At 39.0% G+C, this 24,553-nt stretch overlaps 2 protein-coding genes across 3 annotated transcripts; both read left to right on the top strand.

Annotated features, from left to right (window-relative positions):
* The first annotated feature begins 735 nt into the window (after window positions 1-735).
* Window positions 736-9,215, top strand: mgat2 (mannosyl (alpha-1,6-)-glycoprotein beta-1,2-N-acetylglucosaminyltransferase). Of its 2 annotated transcripts, none has more exons than XM_004083511.4 (2): window positions 736-878; window positions 7,431-9,215. In XM_004083511.4, exon 2 carries the CDS (start codon window positions 7,687-7,689, stop codon window positions 9,070-9,072), a length of 1,386 nt encoding a protein of 461 aa, XP_004083559.1. In that variant the 5' UTR covers window positions 736-878; window positions 7,431-7,686; the 3' UTR covers window positions 9,073-9,215. The 2 variants fall into 2 exon arrangements, with proteins under 2 accessions (XP_004083559.1, XP_004083560.1); XM_004083512.4 differs by lacking the exon at window positions 736-878 and adding an exon at window positions 989-1,149.
* Window positions 9,216-18,062: 8,847 nt separating this feature from the next.
* On the top strand, window positions 18,063-24,295 carry LOC101169083 (DBH-like monooxygenase protein 2 homolog). Its single transcript, XM_004083611.4, has 13 exons — window positions 18,063-19,024; window positions 19,131-19,277; window positions 20,186-20,338; window positions 20,421-20,504; window positions 20,586-20,741; window positions 21,775-21,877; window positions 21,962-22,134; window positions 22,210-22,298; window positions 22,426-22,522; window positions 22,731-22,790; window positions 23,142-23,260; window positions 23,368-23,449; window positions 23,602-24,295. Exons 1-13 carry the CDS (start codon window positions 18,620-18,622, stop codon window positions 23,755-23,757), a joined length of 1,824 nt encoding a protein of 607 aa, XP_004083659.3. The 5' UTR covers window positions 18,063-18,619; the 3' UTR covers window positions 23,758-24,295.
* Window positions 24,296-24,553: the final 258 nt, after the last annotated feature.

The following is a 24,553-nucleotide window of genomic DNA, read 5'->3' as shown; positions in this document are numbered from 1 at the left end:
CACTCACTCACTCACTCACTCACGTTTATGGAAACTGCTGTTGAAGACATCGACCACATATTTTGCCTGTGTGATGTTGTACAAGTGTTCTGGTTGGATGTTCACAAATGGTTAAAAAAAATCCCATTCATCATGGACTTCTTTTCGAAAGAAGTAATAATCTTTGGCCTGTCATTACACAACAGTGTAAATAATGTATGTATCAATACTGTGTTATGTTTAGCCAAGTTTTTTACACACAAAAATAGGTTACAGAAATGTCACCAAAGCTTTAACTTCTTTAACAATGAGGTCAATTTATACTTAAAATCCATAAAGTTAATCGATTCACCTAAAGCCATGACAATTTCTGTTGTATCCCCCTGCATTTTGTAACACTATCCAACTCTGAAATTGTTATTTTCTTATGCTACACTTTTCCCTAATTTCTCCCTAAATTGTTTATGAATATAGATAGGTTTATGTATACATACTGATAAAAAATGTTCCTTTTCCTTTTTTGCTTCCTTTCAAATTGCAGTATTCTCTTTTGTATTCGCCATATTTTGTAAGTTTTATGTAAATGTTCGGGTGTTGTTTTGTATTGTGTTCAATAAAAAACAAACAAAAAAAAAACAACTCACGTTTATGGTGGACCCAATACTACATCGTACCAGAGAGGGCGCTCTATACAAACACATTTGTCTCTACTCTCTTTAACTCGACGAAGAAGAATTTTCTCTTCCCTTATCGCTCCCGCATCAAGCAGGTTGCACCGGTGCTTTATGGGACATTGAGTTTATATAGCCAGCGGTCAGTTTTGTTCGGATGCATCCCTCTGTCGGGGGATGGAGGAGAACGTGTCAGGGTGAAAGAACCGCGCGGTTGCTCCATAACAGGTGAGGTGACGCAAACGTGTCGGCTTTCCGAGAATACTGTGGCGGATGGCGGGCTGTTTCCAGGCTAGCTGCTGCCACGGAGTTGTTAGCTGAAACAGGAGCTAGCGTCCTGTTAGCGTCTTCGGGGGGTTCGGTGTCGGTACGGGCCGGAACCGAAACGCCTTCTGTGGTTCTGTTCTTTCCCGATCGTCGGTTGACAACAGCCAGGCTGCGGGGTGTTTAGGGTTTTACCACATGATGGAGGCTGGCAGGGGGAGATGAAATGCACCAGGTATTGTTTTTTTGTACATATTTATAACGGGACATGTTAAATTAAGCACAGAAAGAACTGAACATATCTAACATCAAATTAAATATTGCATCAAATTAAATATTTGTAATGTGTATGTGAAAAAGAACCCTTTTTTCCCCTAAGGTGTACATCAGGTATGCCATTATTCAGCCCAGGTAACAGAATATTCATGAAGTCCCATCCCTGCAGTAATTAATCTTATAATGTCTGCTCTAAAATCATTTCGGAAAAAATAGTCGGTGATTTTCTTTCTATACATTCTGAAGATTTTTTAGTTTTTAATACAAAAACGTAGTACATTCCAATGATGAGCTGAACCATAGATGGTCACATATCTCAGCTGCATGATGTAAATGTGTCAGATGTGATCACATCAGTTACGTTTACTCCCAGTTATCTTGTTTTTTGAAAGCAGCGCCTAAACTGTCTTCAGTTCAATGGTTGGGTTTCAAAAAATGGATGGCATTTGTCTTTAAAATACAATCTTGATTTATTAAATCAATTGAACCATTTTTCTTTTAAGACCCACTTCATTGAAAATTGTATTTTTGGTGTTTTTTCTGATGATGAAGGACATTTAATAAGGAAAATTAAACTTACAATTGCATTTTTTAGTATTTCCTTTTTCAAATTGTTGTGGAGCAACAATTTTATAAATCCCGCTCTGCTCCATTCTGATGCATCCACTTGCAGGCAAATGGAAGTGTGTACGTCTTTGTTGTCCTTCATTTCCAACATTGCAAACCAAACACAGATGAAGAAAAAAAATCTGCAAACCAGATAATTTCAAAGTCTGACATTCATTTAGCATTTCTTATCCCATGAGCAGAGTGTGGCATGCTATTGTAGTATAAAATCCCGTATTTTTTTAGTATTTTGTCTGTTAACTCGGCTTCTGTCATATAGAATGACAAAAGCTACAAATGATGAATGGAGAAGACCCCCCCCTTCATTGCTATTTTATTTAGTGTAAAATACATCGGAGCAGTTTATGTCCTGATGCTTGAATGACTTCTTTTAATATCTATCTATTAATCCTAGTTGTGCCATTTAGAGAGGAATATGACGCTCTGTCTAAATGTTTGTCTGTTTTTTACAAGCTGCAAACAAGGTTGAGTGTTAGCATAGATGCAGTAACGTTTGTTTTAGCAGTATTCAGTCAGTCTGGAAGTTACAGGTAATGACAATGCGTAGCGTGTTACAAACAAGTTCTACAGTTACCCAGAACGCAGTTACTAAAGTCTGACTGACAGATTTATATGATTCTTTTTGTCTCGCTTACTGCGCCTTATATAGTGTCCCTTGTATATGACATAAGTTCAAACATAGACCATGGACGGTGCACCATATAATCCAGCGCGCCCTGTAGTACAGAAGATCCAGTAATCCCTTTTGGGGTCACAGGGGTTACTGGAGCCTATCCCAGCCACTGTCTGGGCGAAAGCGGGTTACACTCCGGACAGGTCACCAGTACGTCTTAAGGTTGCTTTTTAGTAGTTATGGAATAAATTAGGCCCGCACAACAAATTGCAAATTTATTGTTATCGTGATATCAAGTTGTGCAATACGCATTTAGCAAAAGACGCAGAAAATCGCGATAAATGGTTACCTTTAATGTGCTAAAACAATCTTATGGCAGCTTGAAGTACCTAATGATTCAAATAAATCCTTTTTATGAATCTGACCAATAATGGAACACTTTATGTTGTTGACCAATCGGATGGAGCCCTTTTCTGTTAGATGCTCACCTCCTATGTAGACCGGGCTCATTTAGAGTATAATATAAATTATGCTGACTCTTATTTAAATTAAACTGTTGCAGGAAAATGGAAATTATGTTTTTGGCTGCTTTGCTATTTGTTCATGTATTGCAAGTTATATCATCATTGCAATATTGATCAATAATATCACACATTGTAAGTTTTTCTCACATTGTGCAGCCCAAGACAAAAAATAATCAATTTTGTTGAATCAAACGAATGAGCAGTTTTGCAATCAAAATGCGTCTTCATTTAAATAGGTCAAAGTAGATAAAAAGGTACAGTAATGCTGTTTCCAATTAGGGCTACATCTAACATTGGTAATGTTCAAATTGTGACCTTTGTCTTGTGTCCAACCAATTGAAGTCAACCGAGCCGTTATTAAGCCATAGAGCACCTAAAGTAGTCCAGATTTGGCCCAAATCCCAGTGTCAGAGTAGCTATAAAAGGTTGGGTTGCGTAATATAAAAAATATATATGTGTATCTCCATCATAGTTCTGTGCTGTTTCAGTGTTCTTAAGCCTTCGCTGTGCTGCAAACATATTGGAGAGAATTAAGATGCGTGGGAAGCAGTCACTGTAGAAACACAATCTGAAAAGAAGCTGCTACCAGAAATAGTTTTAACATTTTTGATCAGGACATTTGACCAATTTGATAATATTACAGTTTGGCCACTGACTGCTTTATTTATTTTTTAATTTTGTATCCACTAGCATCCGGTTTGTGTTTGAAGACCGAAGGACAGAGCTTTGTTCAGGAATGATGGAGAAAGATGGAGCGGTGGGAGGCAGAATGCAGACCTTCAGGCTGGGCTGTCTCGTAATCAAATTACAGTTATGGTTCCAGGCATCCTTCCTGTAAGAATGGATCATTACTGTTTAGCAAACGTCAGGATGATCTCTTATTCCCATCATTTCTATACATGTAAACACGTTAATATTTAAAGTTTCAATTAAGGTTCAGTCCAAAAATCTGTATTTGAACCGGATCAATACAAAAATGCTTTTGGGTTCTGAAATCCCTCTTTCTTTCCGTTTATTGGTGAATGGTAAAAGGCAAATGCAAAATTCTTTTTTTTCTTTTTAGCCCTGGCTTTAGCGTCTGAACTTCTTCATGCTAACTCCTCAACAGCACACTCAAAGTAAACTGGACTCAAGGTTGTAAAGTTCCCATATCAGCAGCTCTTGTTCACCATCCATCCTTAAATCCTTTCTCAAGAAAAGCCTTTATTCATTTTTAAGAGCTAGTTTAGTTAGTTTTAATCGTCTAGCTGGCTTTTTTTGTTTTTATGGTATTTATGTTTATTTGAGCTTGTAACAAACCCTGTTTTACCTTCTTTGACTTTTTTTAACTTTTTTTTATTGTTTAACCCATTGTTTTTGAACAACGGCTAAGCTAACGAAAGTAAAACTGCTGATTTTCTTCAGCGCAGCCATCTTTATGCCCTCCTTAGAGCTCAGATGACCTACTTAGACGGAACCTCTCATCTGAGTCTAGAGCCAAAACGCACTTGTTCAAACTGGAGCTTATTTCAATCAGGATGCAGGGCTGTGGATGAAACTGAAGGAGTAGCTAATTCGGTCAAATACCGTCTCACTGTCACTCTTCAGAGCCCAGAGTTTTAAGTAAACCCCAGTAGGTTCTGGAGACAAATGTGATGAAATGCAACTGCGCGGAATCCAATAGACAGTATGGTCAGAGCAATCTGCTGATGCTTTGGTTTTCTTATAAATAAAAGACAAAAATTGCATTATAAATTTTCAGTTTCTGTACATTTATTTATCTGTAGTCAGACATTTCTACATGTCAGCTCAACCTCCACACAGCTTTCCCCTGTCTCCTCCCTTTGATTTTATTCATCTTTCACTCCTCACTCATCACTGGTTCTCTTCCTTCCCACTTCAAATCTGCAGCTGGTTCTCCTTTAGGGAAAAGTAGTTTCAGGTCCCATATATTTTATTAGCTTTTGTCCCATCTAGGGCTGCACGATATGAGGAAAACTCGCGATATACGATATTGGTGATTAATATTGCGATAACGATATAATTCCCGGTATATAAACAAATGGCAAAACAACCAAAAACATCATTTCCATTTCACTGCAACAGTTTAAAAATTATACTCCAAATGACCCTTGTCGACGTAGGAGGCAAACATCAAACATAAAAGGGCTCATCTGATTGATCAACAACATAAACGGGTCCTTCTGATTGGTTAAATGCATAAAAGGATTTATTTCCTTTGTTCAATATTTCAAGCTGCCATGAGATTGTTTTAGCACATTTAAGGTAACCATTTATTGCGATTTTTGCCATCTTTTGCGGTATGCATATTGCACAGCTTAATGTCGCGATAACGATAAATTTGCGGTATATTATGCAGGCCTAGTCCCATCTTTAACCCACGGTTTGTTTTCCAAAAAACAGCTTGCTGCTAAACTCCCTCTCAAATAAAATGCTTTGTATGAGAACTTTTGGTCTGGTTTTCATCCCACTTTTATCACAGAAACTGTCCTTATTATCACTATCTTTTCACAGTAGCGGATTCTAATTGACTCTATTCTCATCCTTCTCGACCTCTTTTAGCATCATCCTCCTCCATCACCCACACCCACATACAGACAGGTATGTCTGTTCCTAGTTTATCCACCTCAAAACCTTCAGATCCCAGCCCTCCTCCGTCACTTTAGGAGTGCCCCAAGGCTCTCTCCTGGGGCCCCTCCTCTTCATCGCCCATCTTCTCCCACTCACCTCTTCAGTTTTCACTGTTTTGTTGATGACACCCTGCTCCTCCCATCCTTATCTCTCACCAGCTTTCTGCTTCACGTCAGATTTCCTGAAAATTATGCAGCAGTGTAAGTAGAAGTAGAAAGCAAAAATCTTCACCCTGAAGTGGACTACAATGTCTTGAAAGTTGCATGTAAAAAATACGACGGAGTTTTAGGGCCGGTTTACAAACTTTTTTATTTTTTAATTACGAATTTTAAGTTGTAAATTAACTAGAAAAGTGCTCCTCCTCATACGGAAGCGTCACACAGATGGAGAGATCTTGGTTTCATGGAGGAAGAAAGGATTGAAGTGGACAGCTGCAGGGACATCGATGTCTTCATCAAAGGGCTGCAGAGATCTTGCAAGCCACCCATCAATCAATAAAACATTCATAAATCGTAAAACAAACAAATGAGCTTCCAAACATTTTTAACCTTATCAATAAATATTGAGCTTACCTGTTCAATGAAGTTTACTCAGTCTGCTCTGCTGCTGCACGGCGTTCACCTGCTACTGCTCTGTGTGCTCACTTCCACTTTAATCTCGTAAATTTACGATGTTTTTCCTCGTAAGTGTACAAGTTTTTTTCTTGTAAATTTACTAGTTTCAATCTCGTAATTTTACTTTTTTTCTTTTCTGGTGGCCCTAAAACTCCATCGTAAAAAAAAACACACACACACATAACACACACACATAAAAAACAAACTATTTGGATAAAATCAAACAATAAATCCAAGTTTCAGAACATGAAATAGAAGCTGTTGGGAGACAAATTTCTTCTACTGATGCTTTTAAACCTATTTAAATGTTTTGCAATTGATGCCAAAATAAGTCTCCAAAAAATAAAACGATTGGTTTGTCCGAGTTTAAAAAAATGGCCTGAAATATCAATTCAGTGAAAAGAGTTGTGACTTTTTTTTTTTTTTTTTCAAAAGGAACCTGATTTTCACATTTTTTAGGGTTGTTCTCTGTTGGACTTTATTTGGTTAAAACTTTGGAGTAATTAAGGAGGCGTAAAAAATATCTTAGTTGGTAAAAAAACAACAACCACTAAATGAAGACTCTAAACGGGGGGCGCCAAAATCCGGGCCTTGAGGGTCGGTGTCTCCTACATGTTTTCCAACCATCCTGCCATTAAAGCTCTTTATTGGCTAAACACACCTGACTCAGGTAATAAACAGCAGAAAAGGCATGATTTCTGGAAAACTAACTGGAGGCCGGCCCTTGAGGCCTGGATTTGGGCATCCCTGCTCTAAAGCCATTTCACAATATCTGAACAAATAAAAACAGCCTGTCATAATTTGGTTTATTTTTGGTCAATAAACCCAGAAAATGCACGCCTTGTTCAGTTCTTTAGTTCCAATACAAATTGTTTCTGCTGTGTTTTTATGACCAAGAATTGTTTCAGGATGAAATCTTTCTAAGCTGTAATTATCTGATATTATCACGGTTTAGTTTTATTTACACTTTGTTGTATACTTTATGGATTTCACTGGAATTTCTGTCAAAGCCTCAAGGAAATCTGAGGTACATTAGCCAGGTTGATCTTGTTCAGAAGCATGTTTGTTCGTTTTTTAAAGCTTCAAATCTCTTGTAAATGTCTGATTTTTACAATAAAAACAGTCATTTAGCCAGACAGAACATCAGTATTTGTTACATTTTACTTTCAAATCATTAAGTTTATGGCCATGAGGCATTTTGTTTGATGCAGTGTCTTTTTTTGGTCCATAGGTGGCTTCTGCACTCTACCCGCCAACAACCGTCATGCCTTATGGAATATTCACGGACTACCGATGACATTCCAGCTGGATTACCGTTTACAGCAACAGTTATTTTTGCCAACAGCTATTTTTTTTTTTTCTTTAACCAAGGTTGACCTCCGTTAAAAAGCAACACTTCAAGACACTTTGTCTTTTTTTCTCTTTTTGTTTTGTTTTTAGTTTTTTTTGATTAGGCCAAGTTCCTTCTGGTCAACTGGTTTTCTATCATGAGATTCCGAATCTACAAGAGGAAAGTGGTGTTTCTGACTCTGGTGGTTGTCGTCTGTGGTCTTGCTTTCTGGAGCAGCGGAATGCAAAAAAAGACTGAAAGTAGAGAGTTCCCCAAGGATGTGGAGGCGATGAAAAAAAGCAGTAGTACCAACAATCACGTTCAAGTGCCAGCCACACCTGCAACGAGCCAAGTATCCGTCCAGATCCCCGTCGTACAGACCAATGAAACACATCAGGAAAAGGCAAAGGAAAAAGCAAAAATGATAAAACCAGACATCAATAACAACACTTTGGTGTATCGAGGCATCGTCTTCCAGCTCAACTTTGACCAGACAATAAGAAACGAGAAGAAGTTTAAAACAGCCCGGCAAAAAGATGACCTGGTTGTGGTGGTTCAGGTGCACAACCGACCGGACTACCTAAAGCTTTTGGTTGATAGTTTACGAAAGGCCAGAGGTGTGGACAGCATACTGCTGATATTCAGCCACGATTACTGGTCACCAGAGATAAATAAAGTGGTGGCTTCTGTTGACTTTTGTCAAGTCCTTCAGATTTTCTTCCCCTTCAGCATCCAGCTATACCCCCACGAGTTCCCTGGCAATGACCCCAAGGACTGTCCCAGAGACATTCCCAAAAAGGATGCCTTAAAACTGGGATGCATCAATGCAGAGTTTCCTGACTCCTTCGGCCACTACCGGGAGGCCAAGTTCTCTCAGACCAAGCACCATTGGTGGTGGAAGCTGCATTTTGTCTGGGACAGAGTGCATTATCTCAAAGACCACAAAGGTCTGGTTCTGCTGATTGAGGAGGACCACTATTTGTCTCCAGACTTCATCCATCTCCTAAAGCTGATGACTGCTCTCAAAAGGGAGCAGTGCCCCGACTGCGACATCCTCTCCCTGGGGAGCTACAGCCACATCAGTTACTCCAGCAAGGCAAACAAAGTGGAGGTGAAAGCCTGGAAATCCACAGAGCACAACATGGGGATGGCTCTGAATCGGGAGACTTACCAGAAACTCCTGAAGTGCACCGACACATTCTGCACATATGACGATTACAACTGGGACTGGTCCTTGCAGCACCTAACTGTGAACTGCCTACCCACCTACTGGAAAGTGATGGTGAGTGAAGCGCCCCGCATTTTCCACGCAGGAGACTGCGGCATGCACCACAAGAAGGCCACCTGTATGCCTGTCACCCAGAAAACAAAAATTGAGAACATCTTGCAGAGCAGTGGAAACCAGCTGTTTCCCAAATACCTGCTGATCACAAAGAGGCTGCCCGCCAGTGGCGCTGGAGGCGTTGCACCTCATGTGAAAAACGGCGGCTGGGGAGATATCAGGGATCATGAACTCTGCAAGAGTTACGCTCGATTACAGTGACCTTAATTACTACGATTATATATTAATGTCTCTTTTGCATCCTGTATATAGAAAACCAGTAAATCTTTCTGGACTATTCTTCATATTGCCTGTTTTCTTGGACTGTTTTCTTGGATTGTTCCAAATAAAGACAAATATTGGAGTTTTTGCCTCTTTGACGTCTCTGTGCTGTGTTACTCTAGGTAATTCCAGGGAAGCCAGATTACTCACTAATTGCTCATATAAGCAAACAACAAATAAAATGTTTTATCCAAACCAATTTCTTAACTTTGTTAGGTTTAATCAAACATGTATTTTAAATATATTCTGGTGCTCTTCACCTCAATGTGACTGACGCCGATAGAAAGGAAGGGATAGAAAATGAAGTGCTGTATTTTACAATTAGAAAATAATTCCCCTCGCTCGACCTACACTGCAACAACTCAGTGCGACTCTTTTTGGCTTAACCCTTTAGTACTGTCTCAGTGGGTTTTTAAATAGTCACCATTTACTTCCATAACTAGATTTGAATAACATAAAAAAAAGAGGGCGTTAGACTTTTCTAACAGGAAACATAATCTACAGGTGAAGCTTGCAGCCTTTATTTAACTGCATCCACCATCTAACAGCTACAGCATGGCAGTTCAAGCTTCTCCAGGGATTTCACTGATAAACAATGCTGTTGGAAAGGTCCCAAGACAACACAACTCCTCTGTTGCTGGCATTGAAAATACATTTGTATTTCCAATGCCTCCACAACATCTCAGTATTGACAGTATTACTCCAGACCCTGAACTTTCTAGCCTCTTCAAAGAAACATTGATTCACCTTCTTTTTTTGTTTTGTTTTTGTGGTAGGAAATATAGACAAGGTCAAACTTGAACATTTTGTTTCCTTTATTACTATTTAGGTATAGGAAATGCAAGCACTCCTCTTTGTGCCAGTGTTCTAAATTGTATGTTTGGAATTCTGCAAACTATTAAACTTAACATTTTTCTACAGGCGGAGCAGCCTCTGCCAGGGAAAAGGTCCCAGTTAATTTCTTGCATATCAACCTTCATTCCTAAAGTAATGAGTCTGGGCTGAGGTTATGAGTCTGGGACTTCATGTGGGGGCATAATAAGTGGACCTGGCCCTCAGGGGAAGCAACTTGGAATAGATTAGAGAGGAAGTGACACTTCTTGTTCTATTTTTCTTTTTTTTTTGAGCAAATGGTTCTGGAGCACCTATTTTATTGGTACAATAGGGGGTTATGAATCTTCTGACACACAAGGTGTATATTTCTTTAAACCCCTTTTTGTATCTAAGGATAAACCTTATTTTACATTTGTATGTTGTAGCATACATATTTTCAGGTGTAGATGTTTGTCAAACTAAAATATTACAAACACACCTCTTGGGTCCTAAAAAAAACTTCACACACAAACATGTCAACATGTACAAATACAGCCCACGCGCACAAACTTTTGCATACAACCAAACATATCTAAAGCATATCATTCCGTCATGCATACTGTTTGTGCAAAGGCAAGTTGGCACCCGCCTGTGTTCTACTGTGGTGGATGATGGAATACAAAACGGGGGGGGGCACCTGGTCAGTCCACACAAAGAAGGCAAAATAGCAGTGACAGCTAGGACCCCCCCAGACACTAGCAGACGTTGGCTGGAAGAACTGCAGCACCAGAGACCAGGGGGGCACAACGGCACAGAGAGCGAGCCCCAGCCCGACATGAGAACAGCCTTACCGCTGTGTCAGTATGCTCAGCATGAGGTCCCACCCACCGGAGAGCCCCTCCAAGCCTATGACGAGCAGCCCACCACCACCACCTAGCCATGAACCAGGGCCCCACAGGGGGGACTAACATCACGCTCCAGGCAACCGCCCATCCAGCAGAGAGCAAGGCTGGGGTCAGTTCCTCCCACCCAAGAGAAATAGGGGTCCCTAACAAGTGTGGTAGACGTGGACCAACCAGGCTCCCCCATCATATCCAACCAAAATGGCGAAAATGGTCGAACAAGTTTTTTTTAAAAGATCTCAATACAAATAAGTTGTAATTTCATAGCCACAGTTCATCTGTATACATGCAACGATTACTTTAAGCTGCTGAAATACATCATGAATTTTCATCCTGGATGGGATAAGGTGAATAAATACTACTGGGCCTCCAACGCTAAGATTGAGAGAAGTGTTCCAGAATGTTACACCTATCTCGTTCGGAGTCTACATGATGTTCAGCAAATGAGTTGTCTGCACCTGATTCCATTTTTCTTACAGTCCTGCAGCACTGTGGTGAATTTGCTATGAATCATTCATAGATGCTGTGCACACTGTAACATAAAACCCTGCGTCAGCATGAGGGAAGGAAGATTACAGAGCAGAACGGAACCTCTTTTTTTTTTAAATTAATATTTTCTTTTTTTTCTTTTTTTTTGAGCAGGGAACTGTGATGATGCCGGGAAATGCTGTTCTGTTGTTTAGTTGATGTTCAGCACTTTCTCACTGCAAATTCCTTATGATTTTAGTGTTTTTAAAATGTCCTTTCACAATAATATGTTAAATGTAGTTACGGGAGAAACCCAGGAGGGTTTTCTCTTGTTTCTATTACTTAAGAAGGCAAATCCCAGAATATTCTCAAATATTATTTGACCTTTTTTGTTTGTCTGTTTTTTATTAACTTGTTCTGTCCATCAACTGAAAAAACAGGCGAGAGCTGAAAGCCTTTTGTGTTGGACAGGTTTTACAATTACAATAAGGGGTTATGCATCTTCTGATAGCCATGGTGTATATTTGTATAAACCCCATTTTTATTTGTTTTTTATTTATTTATTAGATGTAATGTTTTAAATATATATTTTTTATATTTTTTCCACATTTAAATCCTGTGCTTAAGGTTAATACATTAATTTAAAAAAAAGAATAAAACATTAAAATGTGTCTATATTAAAAGTCGTCAGAAACGCTGAACGTTCTTTTTATTCATTTCAGAAGCAATGCTTAAATGTTCAAACATTTGCTTCATACTTTAAATAAGGGAAATTGCACCACCGTGTGGTAATTCATTGAAATAATTGAAAGTCCACTGTTTTTATCAGGAAAGTTTGTTCAAGTGGTTAAATAGTTTATAGTTTGGGAATCATATATGTATATTTTTATGGCAAAATAATAAATAAGTAAATAAATAAATGTAGGTTTTTGTCATTTAATACAGGCAATCAAGATGTTGTTTTATTACTTTAATCCAAACCATTTATTGCACATGAGGGTAGGGTGATGGGATGCTTTGCCCAACAACTTATTGTCAACCCTACAGCAAAACTGCAATGAAAATCCTTTTTGGAGTTTTTACCATGTTTTTGTGGCATTTTCTGATTTAAAAAAAAATGTTAAGCATAAAACAGCATTTCTGAATACGTCTTCTTTCAAGAAACGTTAGAAGTTCCTTGGAAACGGGGAATGAATCAATTCAGCTCTTATTGGAACTGAGAATGTGTCTTTAAGATCACTTCAATAATGACAGTAAAGATGGAGAATTTAAAGGAAATGTGGCAGAATTTTTTTCTTGCTGAGGAATCTTTCTTTCCTTGAAAATTCCAGGTTTTGGAATGTTTTTTAGCTGCAGCTTTGAGCTCCAAGCCCCTGCAGAGAAAAGCTGCTTAAAATTTGGTTCGGTGACTTTCCAATGTGATGAAATAACAGCAAACCCAAAACAATGCTGGTTAAAAAACACATCTTTTGACAAGCATGTGATGAGGTTAAAGGCTTATTTCTATGTGGCTGCAAGTTCTGCAGAGCACAATTCAGCTTGGTTGCTTGGTGGAGCCTCGCTGGAAGCTCAGGAAGCCGGAACTCACCTGAGGGCCGCAGAGTTTAGCTAGTTTTAAGGAAAGCCTCCCATTAGGGCCCATTTTTAACCTGGCTTTTAGCTAATCTTTACTACTTTTATTATTTTCTTTTTTTTTTAATTTTCTATTTATTTATCCTTTTTATTTTGTTTATGACTTAACACTAAACTATTAATAACTTATTTTAATCAACCTTATTTTATTGTTTATTTTTTTATTGCTTTTATCATTATGTTTACTTTTTTAGTCTAATTTTTTCTTCATTTTTATTTCAAGTGCTTCCTCAGTTGGAAACTCTCCCTCTGGGTCGGCTGCTCTTCAGCCGATCTATTTTAATTTTCGTGCTTGTTTTTCTTTTATTTATTTGGTTTTGTTTTAATGTAAAGCACTTTGTGTTGAGCTTTTCTAGGAAAAGTGCTACATAAAAGAGGCTTTATAAAGTTTTAATTTGCCCTTTTCACTGTGTATTCTAAAACACAGGAATATCCTACTAATTTGATAATTTTTTTTATCAACTAACCCACTAAATTACTAACTAATATATTTTTTTAGCCTTAACTCTAACCCTAACCCTAATATCAATCCTACAAGTGTTTTCTAACTTTTAAGCCAATTTTGGCGGAACTATCCTTCTCCCGCGCACAGAAAGGAATGTTGCAACTCCCACTTTTGGTTGACTTGTCAGGGTCCTGTAAGTTTGTTGGGTTATAGGATTTGGAAACCTTTGCTGAACAGGATCCTTTTGCTTCCCCAAAAGTGGGAGTATGGGTCTACCTTGCTGTCCCTGTTTTATGAGAGAAGTTTGACTTGTGCCAAAACGAGGAAGGGGATCGCTACGATTGTCGCAATAGTCTTGCTTCCAGTATGACCATTCTTTTCGTTCTTCTTTCGGCAAAACAAAATCGGTCTTCTGCTCACACGTGTCGACCATTTCTTGCTCTCTTTCCAACTTCCGTTTGTCGAACACTGCCTGAGCGATCTCTGCTTTTGTCCTAAATCCTTGTGTGTTACCACTCTTACGTTTCACTTTGTTATATAAATCCAAAGTTGCGTATGGTGGTGAGCGCGCCTCCAGTTTCTGTTTAATCTCTGGATTCACGCCACGATGACCAAGTCTATTGTTTTTTCTGTCGCGATAATCTGACAACATGAACTCAGCCATGACTTTTCTTCTTTTTTCTTGTGAAACAGAAGCCGAATCATGTGCAGGAGCGGTCTTTGTGTCTTTTTGTCTTTCTCTTGACATTTCCCGCGTGTCGACTGGTTCTTCCTTCATTTGAGGTGGCAGCTGAGCCCACTGGGTTACCTTAAATTTGCCAAGATGATGAGGTAACCTTAAATGAATATCACGATATGCTGTCTCCATCAGGAAGGCATCAATTTTTTTCTTTTCTTCTTCCGTGATGACAGTTGTTTCGTGATGGACTTTCTTTAAAGGCAGTTGATGAGGCTCTTTTTTAGGCATCTCTTTTTGGTTTAATGAGGGAAACATTGAACATTTGCGACGGCGTGGAAGTTCTCTTCCACGATTGTCAAGATACGCCCCTGCCGTGAAATCCCTCAAGAGTTTTAACTCTTTTTCAACCAAAAATTTCTGCTCTGCCACTTTTTTTTCTTCTTCTAATTTTTCCCGGAGCCTTTTATCTTCAGCTGCCTTCCTGTCTGTTTTTACCTTTTTCTCCGCTTTTTCCATTTGAGACAGCCAGTACTTGTACTCTTCCTTGGCTGCCTGTGCTTTGGTCTTTGTTGGTGGTTTTTGACCCTTGGGCTGAGTTTCTTCCTCCATTTTGCGAGCCCTCTCAAGAAAGTGCTGTTTTTCCTTAATGTCATCAAGTCTCTCTTGATGACGCACTTTCTTCAAAGCCTGTTGAAGTTCCTTCTCAGACTGAAGCTCTTCATCAGTAGGCTCTCCATCATATTTTAATTCTTCAGCCACTCCTCGTTTTTTTAGGAGGCGAGGTGGACCTTTACCAAGACGTTTTAATGTATTGCCACGGACGTCACGCATTTGTGACGCCGTTATAAGGTCCATGGTCTTTCTGTTCTCTTCTTGTAAAAGAAGAGTTTGGTCATCTACCACCGTCTCCCATTTGGCCTCTCGTATTTGTTTTTTTAGTTCACGAAAGTGCCGTTTTTCCTTTATGTCATCAAGTGTCTTTTGATGACAGATTTTTTTCAAAGCCTCTCGTCGTTCCCTTTCAGCACGGAGGTCTTCTTCCAACTTCTCCTCTGCCCGTTTTCTCTGGAGCTCGAGAAGTTTCTTCGTCTTTCTTTCCTCCATTTGTTTCTGCTGCTTCCTCCATATGATTTCATCATTGACTGGTTTGATGTCAGTCAAATGATATTGCCGTTCAGCAGCCGTTGTTTGTCTAAACGCCATTGCGTCTCTTTTAATCTCAATTCATGAATGAATTAAACAGGTTATATTTATAAACTTTTCAGACCTATGCAAGGATGTCAAATAATGTCATATTACATCATTTGACATAATTATTGTAACTATGTGATCTCACTGACATGTGATGATGTCATATTGTCAGTGATGGTGACATCATCAGGGATCATCACCATCACTGACAATATGATATGTGATGATGTCATATTGTCAGTGATGGTGACATCATCAGGCTTCATCACCATCACTGACAATATGACATGTGATGATGTCATATTGTCAATGATGATGATGATGCCTGATGATGTCACAATATCATCACAGCATTTGAATCATAATTGATAATAAAATTATTTTATTAAAAAAATAAAACAAAACAAGCCATTTCATTGGGGTACATGTTTAAAAAAATCAACAGAAACATTTATATTTTTAAGTTTCAAACAGAAAATGAATAGAAACAAAACACAAATAAGGAAAAATATACTCTTATAATCTAAATAATCTAATAATGATACGTTCACCCTCCTGCTGCTCAGCCGTACTCCCTCTGGAGGTCGCTCTTCTTCTCTGTCTGTTGCTTCTCCCCACAGCTGGTTCTCATTTTACTTTGATTTGGTTCCTTTTTAAGGTCTCTGTCCCTGCATATGTTTGTCGCAGCGTCTTGTTTGGATGTTCTCTGTTTGGTTTAACGCTTTGGCATTAAATAGCCTTCAGAGTTCATTAGTCTCCTGGTTCTTCCTGCATCTGGGTTAACCCCCTTGGTTTCTCGTAACAAATAAGGGGGAAACTCAACAGTGAATTTTTTTGAGCTTTGCCCTTTTATAACATTGCAGCAGTAAAATTAGCAAGTTGCACACTTACACTTTTTTTAAGTGGCAGAACTGACTGCGCATATATTGTAGCATGCTGTGATGTCTTTTCTGTATTATTTCTCAAACCACGAGAAAAAAGAGAAGTCAACTAACGAGGTAAACATTCAAAAGCCATAAAAACCCTCTTAAGATCTTATTAAGACGTTTGAGGATCTGGCCTGCGTTTATTGTTTATTTATTAAGAATCTGAACGCCTCCTGCACTTGCAGTTCTGGGTTAGAAGGGACAGCGACTCTGAATGAGTTCTTGACAGGAATTTATTAAAACGCCCCAAACTGAGATACTAAGATAAGTATATGAGACCACAGAGAAATTTGACATAGACGGCGACTAAGAAAAACAAGAGGACTAAAAAGTGAACTTATGAATAAACTGAAGAGGGTGCTAACAGGAGAGGTTAATGCCAATTCCAAGCAGAATACTGCTCCAGCCCACAGTGACAAGCAGGTAGAAACAGACAGCAGAAATGACCCAGTGAGCTTGACAGTGGTATTGACCGAACTGAGAGGCATCAGGAAAGAGCTGGAAAATAGAATCCAAAAACTGCATGATATCCAGGCCGAGTTGGACAGAACCGCCACGCACATCAGCGAAATTTAAGCCTGGGTCACAGAGCCTGAGTATAAACTTCAATATACAGACAACATTTTATACAAGATGATAAAGCATACACTGCTCGAGGCGCATTCGAGGAGGGTGACACTCTAATGTATGAGGTTTCAGAGGGAGTAGAAATTGGGTCCCCATCCTTAACTTTGTAGAGAAGTTACTCAGTGAGAACTTGAACTTTCCCTCTGTGATACCCCTGCAGATCCAGAGGGCAAATAGAGCCTTATTACCTTCCCTCCAAATGATGCCCAGCCCAGATCGATCCTGGCGAAAAAATGTGTGCTTCACAACGAAAAGATGCTCAGACTGGCATGGCAGAACAAATGTTTTCTGTGGAACAGGAACAAAATAAACCTGGATTGCAACTACCCCCCAGAGATCATGGCTAAAATGATGAGTGTGCAGAAGCTAGAAAGATTCTGAAAGAGAAAAAGATTTGATTCCGAACCCTCTTCCCTGGATGCCTGAAGGTATTTTACCAAGATGGAGTATAACCTAGAATACAGTGGTGGAAAGCTGTATTGTATTTTGAATTAAAAAAAATTATCAAATCAAATCAAACTTTATTTAAATAGCACTTTTACAACTAAGGTCACTCGAAGTGCTTTACATAGAAGCATAATAAAATTGAAAAACAAAATGACAAGATAAACAAATGTTTTGTTTAAAACCTGCACAATGCCGACCCCCCCCCCCCCCCCCCCCCAAACACACACACACATACACACACCATAATAGAAAGAGTGATGAAATGATGCAAAGTAGAAACCTGGCTGTGTACTGAAGTGGGGAAACTATATTTTGGGGACATGTCCACATCAGTGACGCCCCACTCAAGTTCACAGAAAACACTACCACGGGACCCCCTAGATCTAAGCAAAAGAGCCAGACCTGGGAGATCCCATTGCAGTGACCACATTCATTGAGAAGGGTCAGTCACCGATGTGGAGGATCCCTCTGAGGAAAACACTAAAATATAAAATGTAAAAGGAATCAAATAAAAAGGAAAATAGATCAATAACCAAACACGTACATGAATAGACCTTAATAGACAGATATAAAGTGGTAAATATGAATAAAGAAATAAAAAAATAATACACATATGTCAAACTGGTAAAAAGAGAACATACATAATTGATTTATGATATCAAATAAGTTCCTAATTTTCAACTAAAAGCTAGAGTAAAAAGGTAGGTCTTAAGTCTTTGTTTAAAAACATGAACAGTGTCTGCGGCCCTGAGGCTCTCTGGGAGGCTGTGGAACCTCAAAATATGAAGGCCTCATGAATATGAAATCCCAAGACCATAAAAACTTTTCAGTGATTGTGTTTCATTTTCCTGCAAACAGGAACTCACAAAACAATAGGACAGTGGTCAGAGAGCAAGCCCACTGATAAAATTCCTACGAAAATGAGATTGTTCTGGCTCAAATAAAGTCTTTGATATGTTAGAAGGTGACAAGCAGAGGGGGGAATAAGCGAGACATTGTTACTTTTACTGCTCTCTCTTCACCTGCTGCTCAGATGTCAAATACTTTAGCTCAGCAGCAGCTTTTCTGTGGACCAAAAGTCTGAAAACAGCTGAATATCAGTGGGAATGGAGCTGTCAGGGACTGTTTTCACTGTCAAATTTGGTTTGAAAGCCTTCCGTCTACCTGAAAAGGGTTCTTCCAAGGGATTCTAAAATATTTCACCAGACAAGACAAAAGAGCTTAGACTTTCTTACTTTGATTACTTAAAAAACATATTAAATGCTGAACCCCCACCCTAAAAGAACTTGTAAAACTAGCCCATAAGTAGCTGGGAGCACAGACATTTGGTGAGATTGTCTGTTCCAGTGAACATTAAATGACTAAGCATTTCTTCCTGGATCACCTGAATTCATCTGGCAGGGCAGGTGTGGCACTAGAGAGGCTGGAGGGTGCTTGGGAACTCCTCGTGCATTGTGCTCAGTTTGAAGAGTTCCCCCCTCTCGGAGACATCATGTCCGCTCTGCTTCTGTTCTTTCCCATCTTGTTAGCCTGGACTGAAGGAACCTCAGCAGCTGATGATGGCATGCCTTTCATGGAGTACCTGGACCCAAACCGTTTGGTCTGCTTAAAGTGGGGCTTTGACAACCTAAAAGGTAACATTACATTTCAGCTGGCGGTCAACTCAACAGGCTGGATCAGCCTTGGCTTCAGTCCAAGCGGAGAAATGTATGGAGCAGATATTGTCATTGGAGGAGTTGGACCAAATGGGAACTACTTTAATGTAAGCTTCAATGAATTACGTGAATTACAAATGATGCTGTTTTGTCTGATCACAAGGAAATGTGGAAGTGTATGTCATCTGAGAGGGTTTTCCTTTTGTCCATCAGGATTATCACGCCAAAGAGGAAGTCATGCCTCTCCTGGATAAGGAGCAGAGCTACACTCTTCTCTCTATGATGGAAAATGATGGCCAAACCATAATGACCTTTCAAAGAGCTATTCAAAGCTGTGATGAGGAAGACTTTCATATTACCGTAAGACCTGCACAAATATTTCTTGTTTCTGAAAATGTATTTACTGTACGATTAAGTCTTTAATTTGACTGTTGTTCTAAACTACAAGTAGGACAAAAAGTTCAGTCTCTGTGGTCTGAAACAGTTTGTCTGATTTTCGTAACATGATAGCCTCTTTTTTTTCCCCTTCTTCGGTGTACAGATAAGATTTCTTTCTTTTGTTCGGGTCAAATGGTAAATGGCCTATACTTATCTAGCGCTTTTCTACCTTTGTTAAGGTGCAAAGCGCTTTTACAGTCACATGTCCCATTCACTTACACATCCACATACATATAAAATGCCCTGGACCACCAGGAACAACCGAACCTGTGCCCTTCCAACAGGAGTTACCTCTGCGCCATTGCTAACACACATTGGGGTTCATTCCAACCCAGTTGCTATGTGGTAGAGTGTCTGCCTTGAGATCTGGAAGGTTGTGAGTTCAAATCCAGGCTAACTCTTAAAATGGGACCCAATGCCTCCCAGCATTAAGAGGTTGGATTGGGGGGGGGGGGTTAAACACCAAATGGTACCTGAGCGCAGCTGTGTCTACAGCTCACTGCTGCCCCAGGGGATGGGTCAAATGCGGAGAACAAATTTAACACACCCAGGTCCGTGACAATCACTGGGACTTTAACTTTTTGAATTGGGTGTTGTTTGACACTGGAACAATGGGAGCACAATTAAGTGGAACAAAAGATTTTTTTCTCCATTTTGTGCCTGCAATACTATATATATATTGTGCAACATAACTATAAGGATCTTCACAATAACCTGAGCAGCCACTGATTCAGCTTATAGGGTCTGTTTACAAGAATCCGTTTTGTGTTCAAGTTGAGATATTTCTTTTTTTTTCTTGCTTTGTCATTGTAAAATGAGCTGTTTTACAGGCCCAACCTATTAAACTAATCTACGCCTATGGAACATCAGATGAGATCAAATACCACGGGCCTCGCAGAGGCACAAAGGAGGTGAACCTGCTCAACTATGTGCCAAGGACGTCAAACGCGAATGCAACATATCTGAGCGTTAAAGTGACCAATGTGAGAACGCCGGTTTGCACAGAAGGAACCAAAGACTAGGGAGGATATCCATTGTCTTCTAATTGACTTTTGTCTCTTGCAGGTCCCTGTCCCTTCCAACAAAACCTACTATCACTGCAAAGTGATGAAGCTTTCTGACTTGAGTACAAAGCATCACATTTACCAGGTAACTAGTTTGCTGTTTATTAGATGTGGAAAATGTCCCTGACTTTTAAACATGAGACCTTGATTTCTGTTTTCTCATCAGATTGAGCCGGAGATTGAGAATCCGGACATTGTTCACCACATGCTGTTGTACCACTGCCCCCCCACTGTGACAACACCATATGAAAATCCGTGCTATAGGGGTGACTTGGGGGACGTCTGCTTTGGAGTGGTAGCTGCATGGGGAACTGGAGGAGGGGTGAGGAAGAACGCATTTCCACTCAGCTTTTACATTGGGCAGATCTCAGGTCTTTTCAGTCTTGAAAGAGGAAACAAGCCAACAGTATTCATTGGCTGCATAAAAGAACTGGACTGAGAGAGTGTGACATCACCCATAAAAACACCTAACTTCTGTCTCTAATCAACTGATGTCAATTCAGCCGCCTTTTTTTATTTTTTTTATGCAATATGGATTCCGTGATGTTGGAGCCAGACGAAGTTAGTAAACAGTGATTGGTCCAAGATGGTCCAAGCCTTTGTTTCTATGTCAACCGCTCGCACCAATCAGGAGTGACCTTGTTGATAGTACACACCTCTACCACTGAAAGTGGGTTTGGGAGATTTGTCAAACATTCAATGTGAGACCACATACTTTTATTGAGGCACCTGATTGGCCAGTTCATAACATAAATAAATTGAACTACAGAAAAAATATCGGGAAAAAAATGTGGATTAGCAAGAACATGCTGAAAAAGGGTAGGTGAACAAGAATGGTTAATCTGACAAATATAAAGACTGAGTTACAGCGGTTTACTTCTCTATAGAAGTCTCTGGAATTTTGGTGTCTTGGAGCCAGCAAGTACTTCCTGTTTAGAACGCGAGGAGGAGGGATCACTCAGTCTAGATCTCAGATACAGTCAATGGAAGTAATACAATGCTGATATTAATTAACTTAAATTTTTTTAAACTGTTTTTTAGGATAGATGTATACACATATATAGCACCATACCATCTTCTTAGAAGGCCTATAGTGCTTTACAGTTACAGTCCCATTCACCCATACACCCACACACACACATTCACACACTGAAGGCAGCTCTGCTGCGGGTGGTGACCTGCAATCTTCCAATCAGAGGTTGAGCGCTCTACCTCTCCACCACCGCCACCTGTATGGATGAAAACACACGATAAATTGAGACTAAATGCAACATTGACTCCTTAAGAAATTTACACTGAAAGATAATTTAACTACTTTTTCCTCATCTTAAGGCTTCTCTGTTTCTGAATCTTAGGTATATGAGCTTCCTGAAAATGCTGGTATTCCTATCGGTGGTGAAAACAAGAACATTTTATATAGGCTTGAGATCCATTACAACAACCCACAACAGAAAGCAGGTAGTGCATCCTTTTGTTTTGCTTCTTCAAAGTCACAATTTATGTTTGCAAACGATTCATTATCTGTCTTCTACGACTAAACAGGCGTTATAGACAACTCAGGACTGAGACTGTACTACACAGACCAGCTGCGGCAGCATGATGTGGGTATTTTAAACACCGGTGTGCTGCCAATCCTGCCAGTGAAGTACAACATCCCTCCAAAAGCCGCTGAATTCCACACCTACGGCCTTTGTAACACCTCCTATTTTTCTCAGGTATGTGTATGGATGTAAAAGTCAAGAGAATGCGTGTTTAATTTCACAGCCCTGTTTGCTGGTTTGAACCTGCAGCTTGTTAGTCCCATGCCTGACCTTCAAGTGTTTGCCGTGCTCTTGCACACTCACTTGGCTGGAAGAAAAGTCCGAGTTGGCCACTTCAGGTAAGAAACGCATACTTCTATTACATCAGCCCCTGCTAACAGAAGGAGGAATGTAAAGTGAATTCAAGCATATTCTTGCATGTGTGCACATTGATGTTAAATGTGTTGCATTTGGTGATTTCCCCAGAAAAGGAAAGCAGATAGACTTTTTGGGTTTGAATGAAAACTACAACTTTGAAATGCAACAGACGGTAAATTTGGGAAGCATCAAGACGGTCATGGAGGTATGTTTTTACGGCAAGATGAAGCAAGAGGTGTTTTGTTAGTTCCAGCCAAACTCAAAGTAACAAAAAAAAAAGCTCTCCAATGACAAAAACAAATTAAGATTGTGTGATGTTGATGATAAGTTTACAGATTGATATTTCGCTATTTCTTTTGCTCAAAAATAGGGTTAAGATGCAACTTGTGTGAACTCTCTGGTTGTTTCCTCAGGGAGATGAAATCATTGTGGAGTGCACCTACAACACGGAAGATCGGACTGGGCCTACAAAGGTAGGTCGTCATTTAAAATACTTCTAAACCTGTTACACTACAAAATGTCATAATGACAGAAAGAATTGCACTGTTTCTCTTCTTTGTTTTTAAGTGATAGAATTAGAAACAGAAGCTAAGCTCAAGCTTTTAAGTTGTTGCACTAAATGAGAAAAAGTAATATGTTTAATTTTGAATAAAAACTGTATAATACATAGCAAAATGAAGAAATAATTTAGATAAGTGAAAGGAGAAGGGAGCACAGATTTGTCCAGAAAAGCTTTTCTATTATTGTGAAATAAAAAGAGATTCGGCTTGTTTTCTATTGTCTATCATTTGCAAATAAAATGACATGTGGTTGTTGTGTTTTAGATTGGTCTATCCACCTTTGATGAAATGTGCCTGGCCTTTCTCTACTACTACCCTGCAATCAGTGTCACTTCATGCTTGAGTCAACCAAACACAACGCTTTTGTCCCCCACAGATTACCAGTAAGACTCGATGCATGTAAACAAGGGTTGACCAGCGTTACTCCATGAATACATAAATCACAGACATTGAGTCACTCCTTTTTAATAATTCTATGTACATTTAATAGATCATCTGACCTGAACGACCATGCAGAGTATGAGGAAATGTTAAAGAACCTACCACAAATTCAGTTCATCAGTGATGCCAAAGTAAGACTCAATAGATAAATTTTTTCTGTTTCACTTTAAGATAAATTAATTTTCATTGCCATAAATTCCTTAACAGTATAATATACTAGTTTGTTTTTGTCTGTGGTTCTCAATGATAGTTTACTTTTTTTGTACGTTCTTTGTTCTTGCAGAAGAGGCCTTTGGTGTACACAAACGCCTTCATCAGAGATATGATGGAGTCTCCCACTATTAAATGTGAGCCTAAAAATGCAGCAAACGAGCTCTGCCCTTCCTGGATTGCAAACATAGGAGGAATCCTACTTTCTCTGCTCTGGATGATTGTCTAAAGGGATTACACGAGCAACGAATGCATCGACACAGCACACAAAAGTCTCTAATAGACTGGAGTAACAGTTTTTGGAGCATGTTAGAAGTTTAATGACTGGATTTTAAGAGTTACAAAATTGATTAAGCAAAAAATTGTATTGTAATCATATTCACTCCTGCACAGTTGTTGCTTTACTGTTTTAGACATAATTTTATTTAGTTTTTCTTAATGATTTTTATGTAAGAATACTTTTTTGGTTTATTGAAATGATTCAAACTTTGGCCCATTTAACCTTTAGGGATTTTTTTTTACCCTAAACTTTATTTGCAATAAGAATGGTGACAGTGTTGTACATTTTCATTTTTTTTCACAAGAAAAAAAAAGGTCAAGAAAAAATAAGAAACAAATGAGTGATTTGTAACCTGCAAAAATTGATTTTTTTTTTGTAAAACAAAGTCTCACCTGGAAAGTTTTTTTAATTAAAATTGACAGAAGTTTTTTTCAGTCTGAGTTTTAAATATCTCATTAAAAAGATCTTGATTTATCAACCCTAAAAAGGACTCTGAAACCTTGTCTTCATTTATGTATATGAAACAAAACATTAGATTTTTTATGAATTTTCAAAACAAGAAAGAAGAAAATTCATTTAATCTGCATTTTCATATAGATTATTTTGGGAAATTCACAATTTGTCAAACTATAACAACAAAAGGAAGCGAAGAAGCCCAAATGTAGTAATCCAATTAAAGAAAAAGAAAAATCATGGTTGAACAGCAACGAAGAAACCCTTACCACATATAAGGTGTGTGTAATAA

This window comes from Oryzias latipes, chromosome 24 (assembly GCF_002234675.1).
Source record: "Oryzias latipes chromosome 24, ASM223467v1".
Classification (NCBI taxonomy): domain Eukaryota; kingdom Metazoa; phylum Chordata; class Actinopteri; order Beloniformes; family Adrianichthyidae; genus Oryzias; species Oryzias latipes.
The sequence above is the reverse complement of the archived record's forward strand: the minus strand, read 5'-3'. Positions and strand labels throughout refer to the sequence as shown.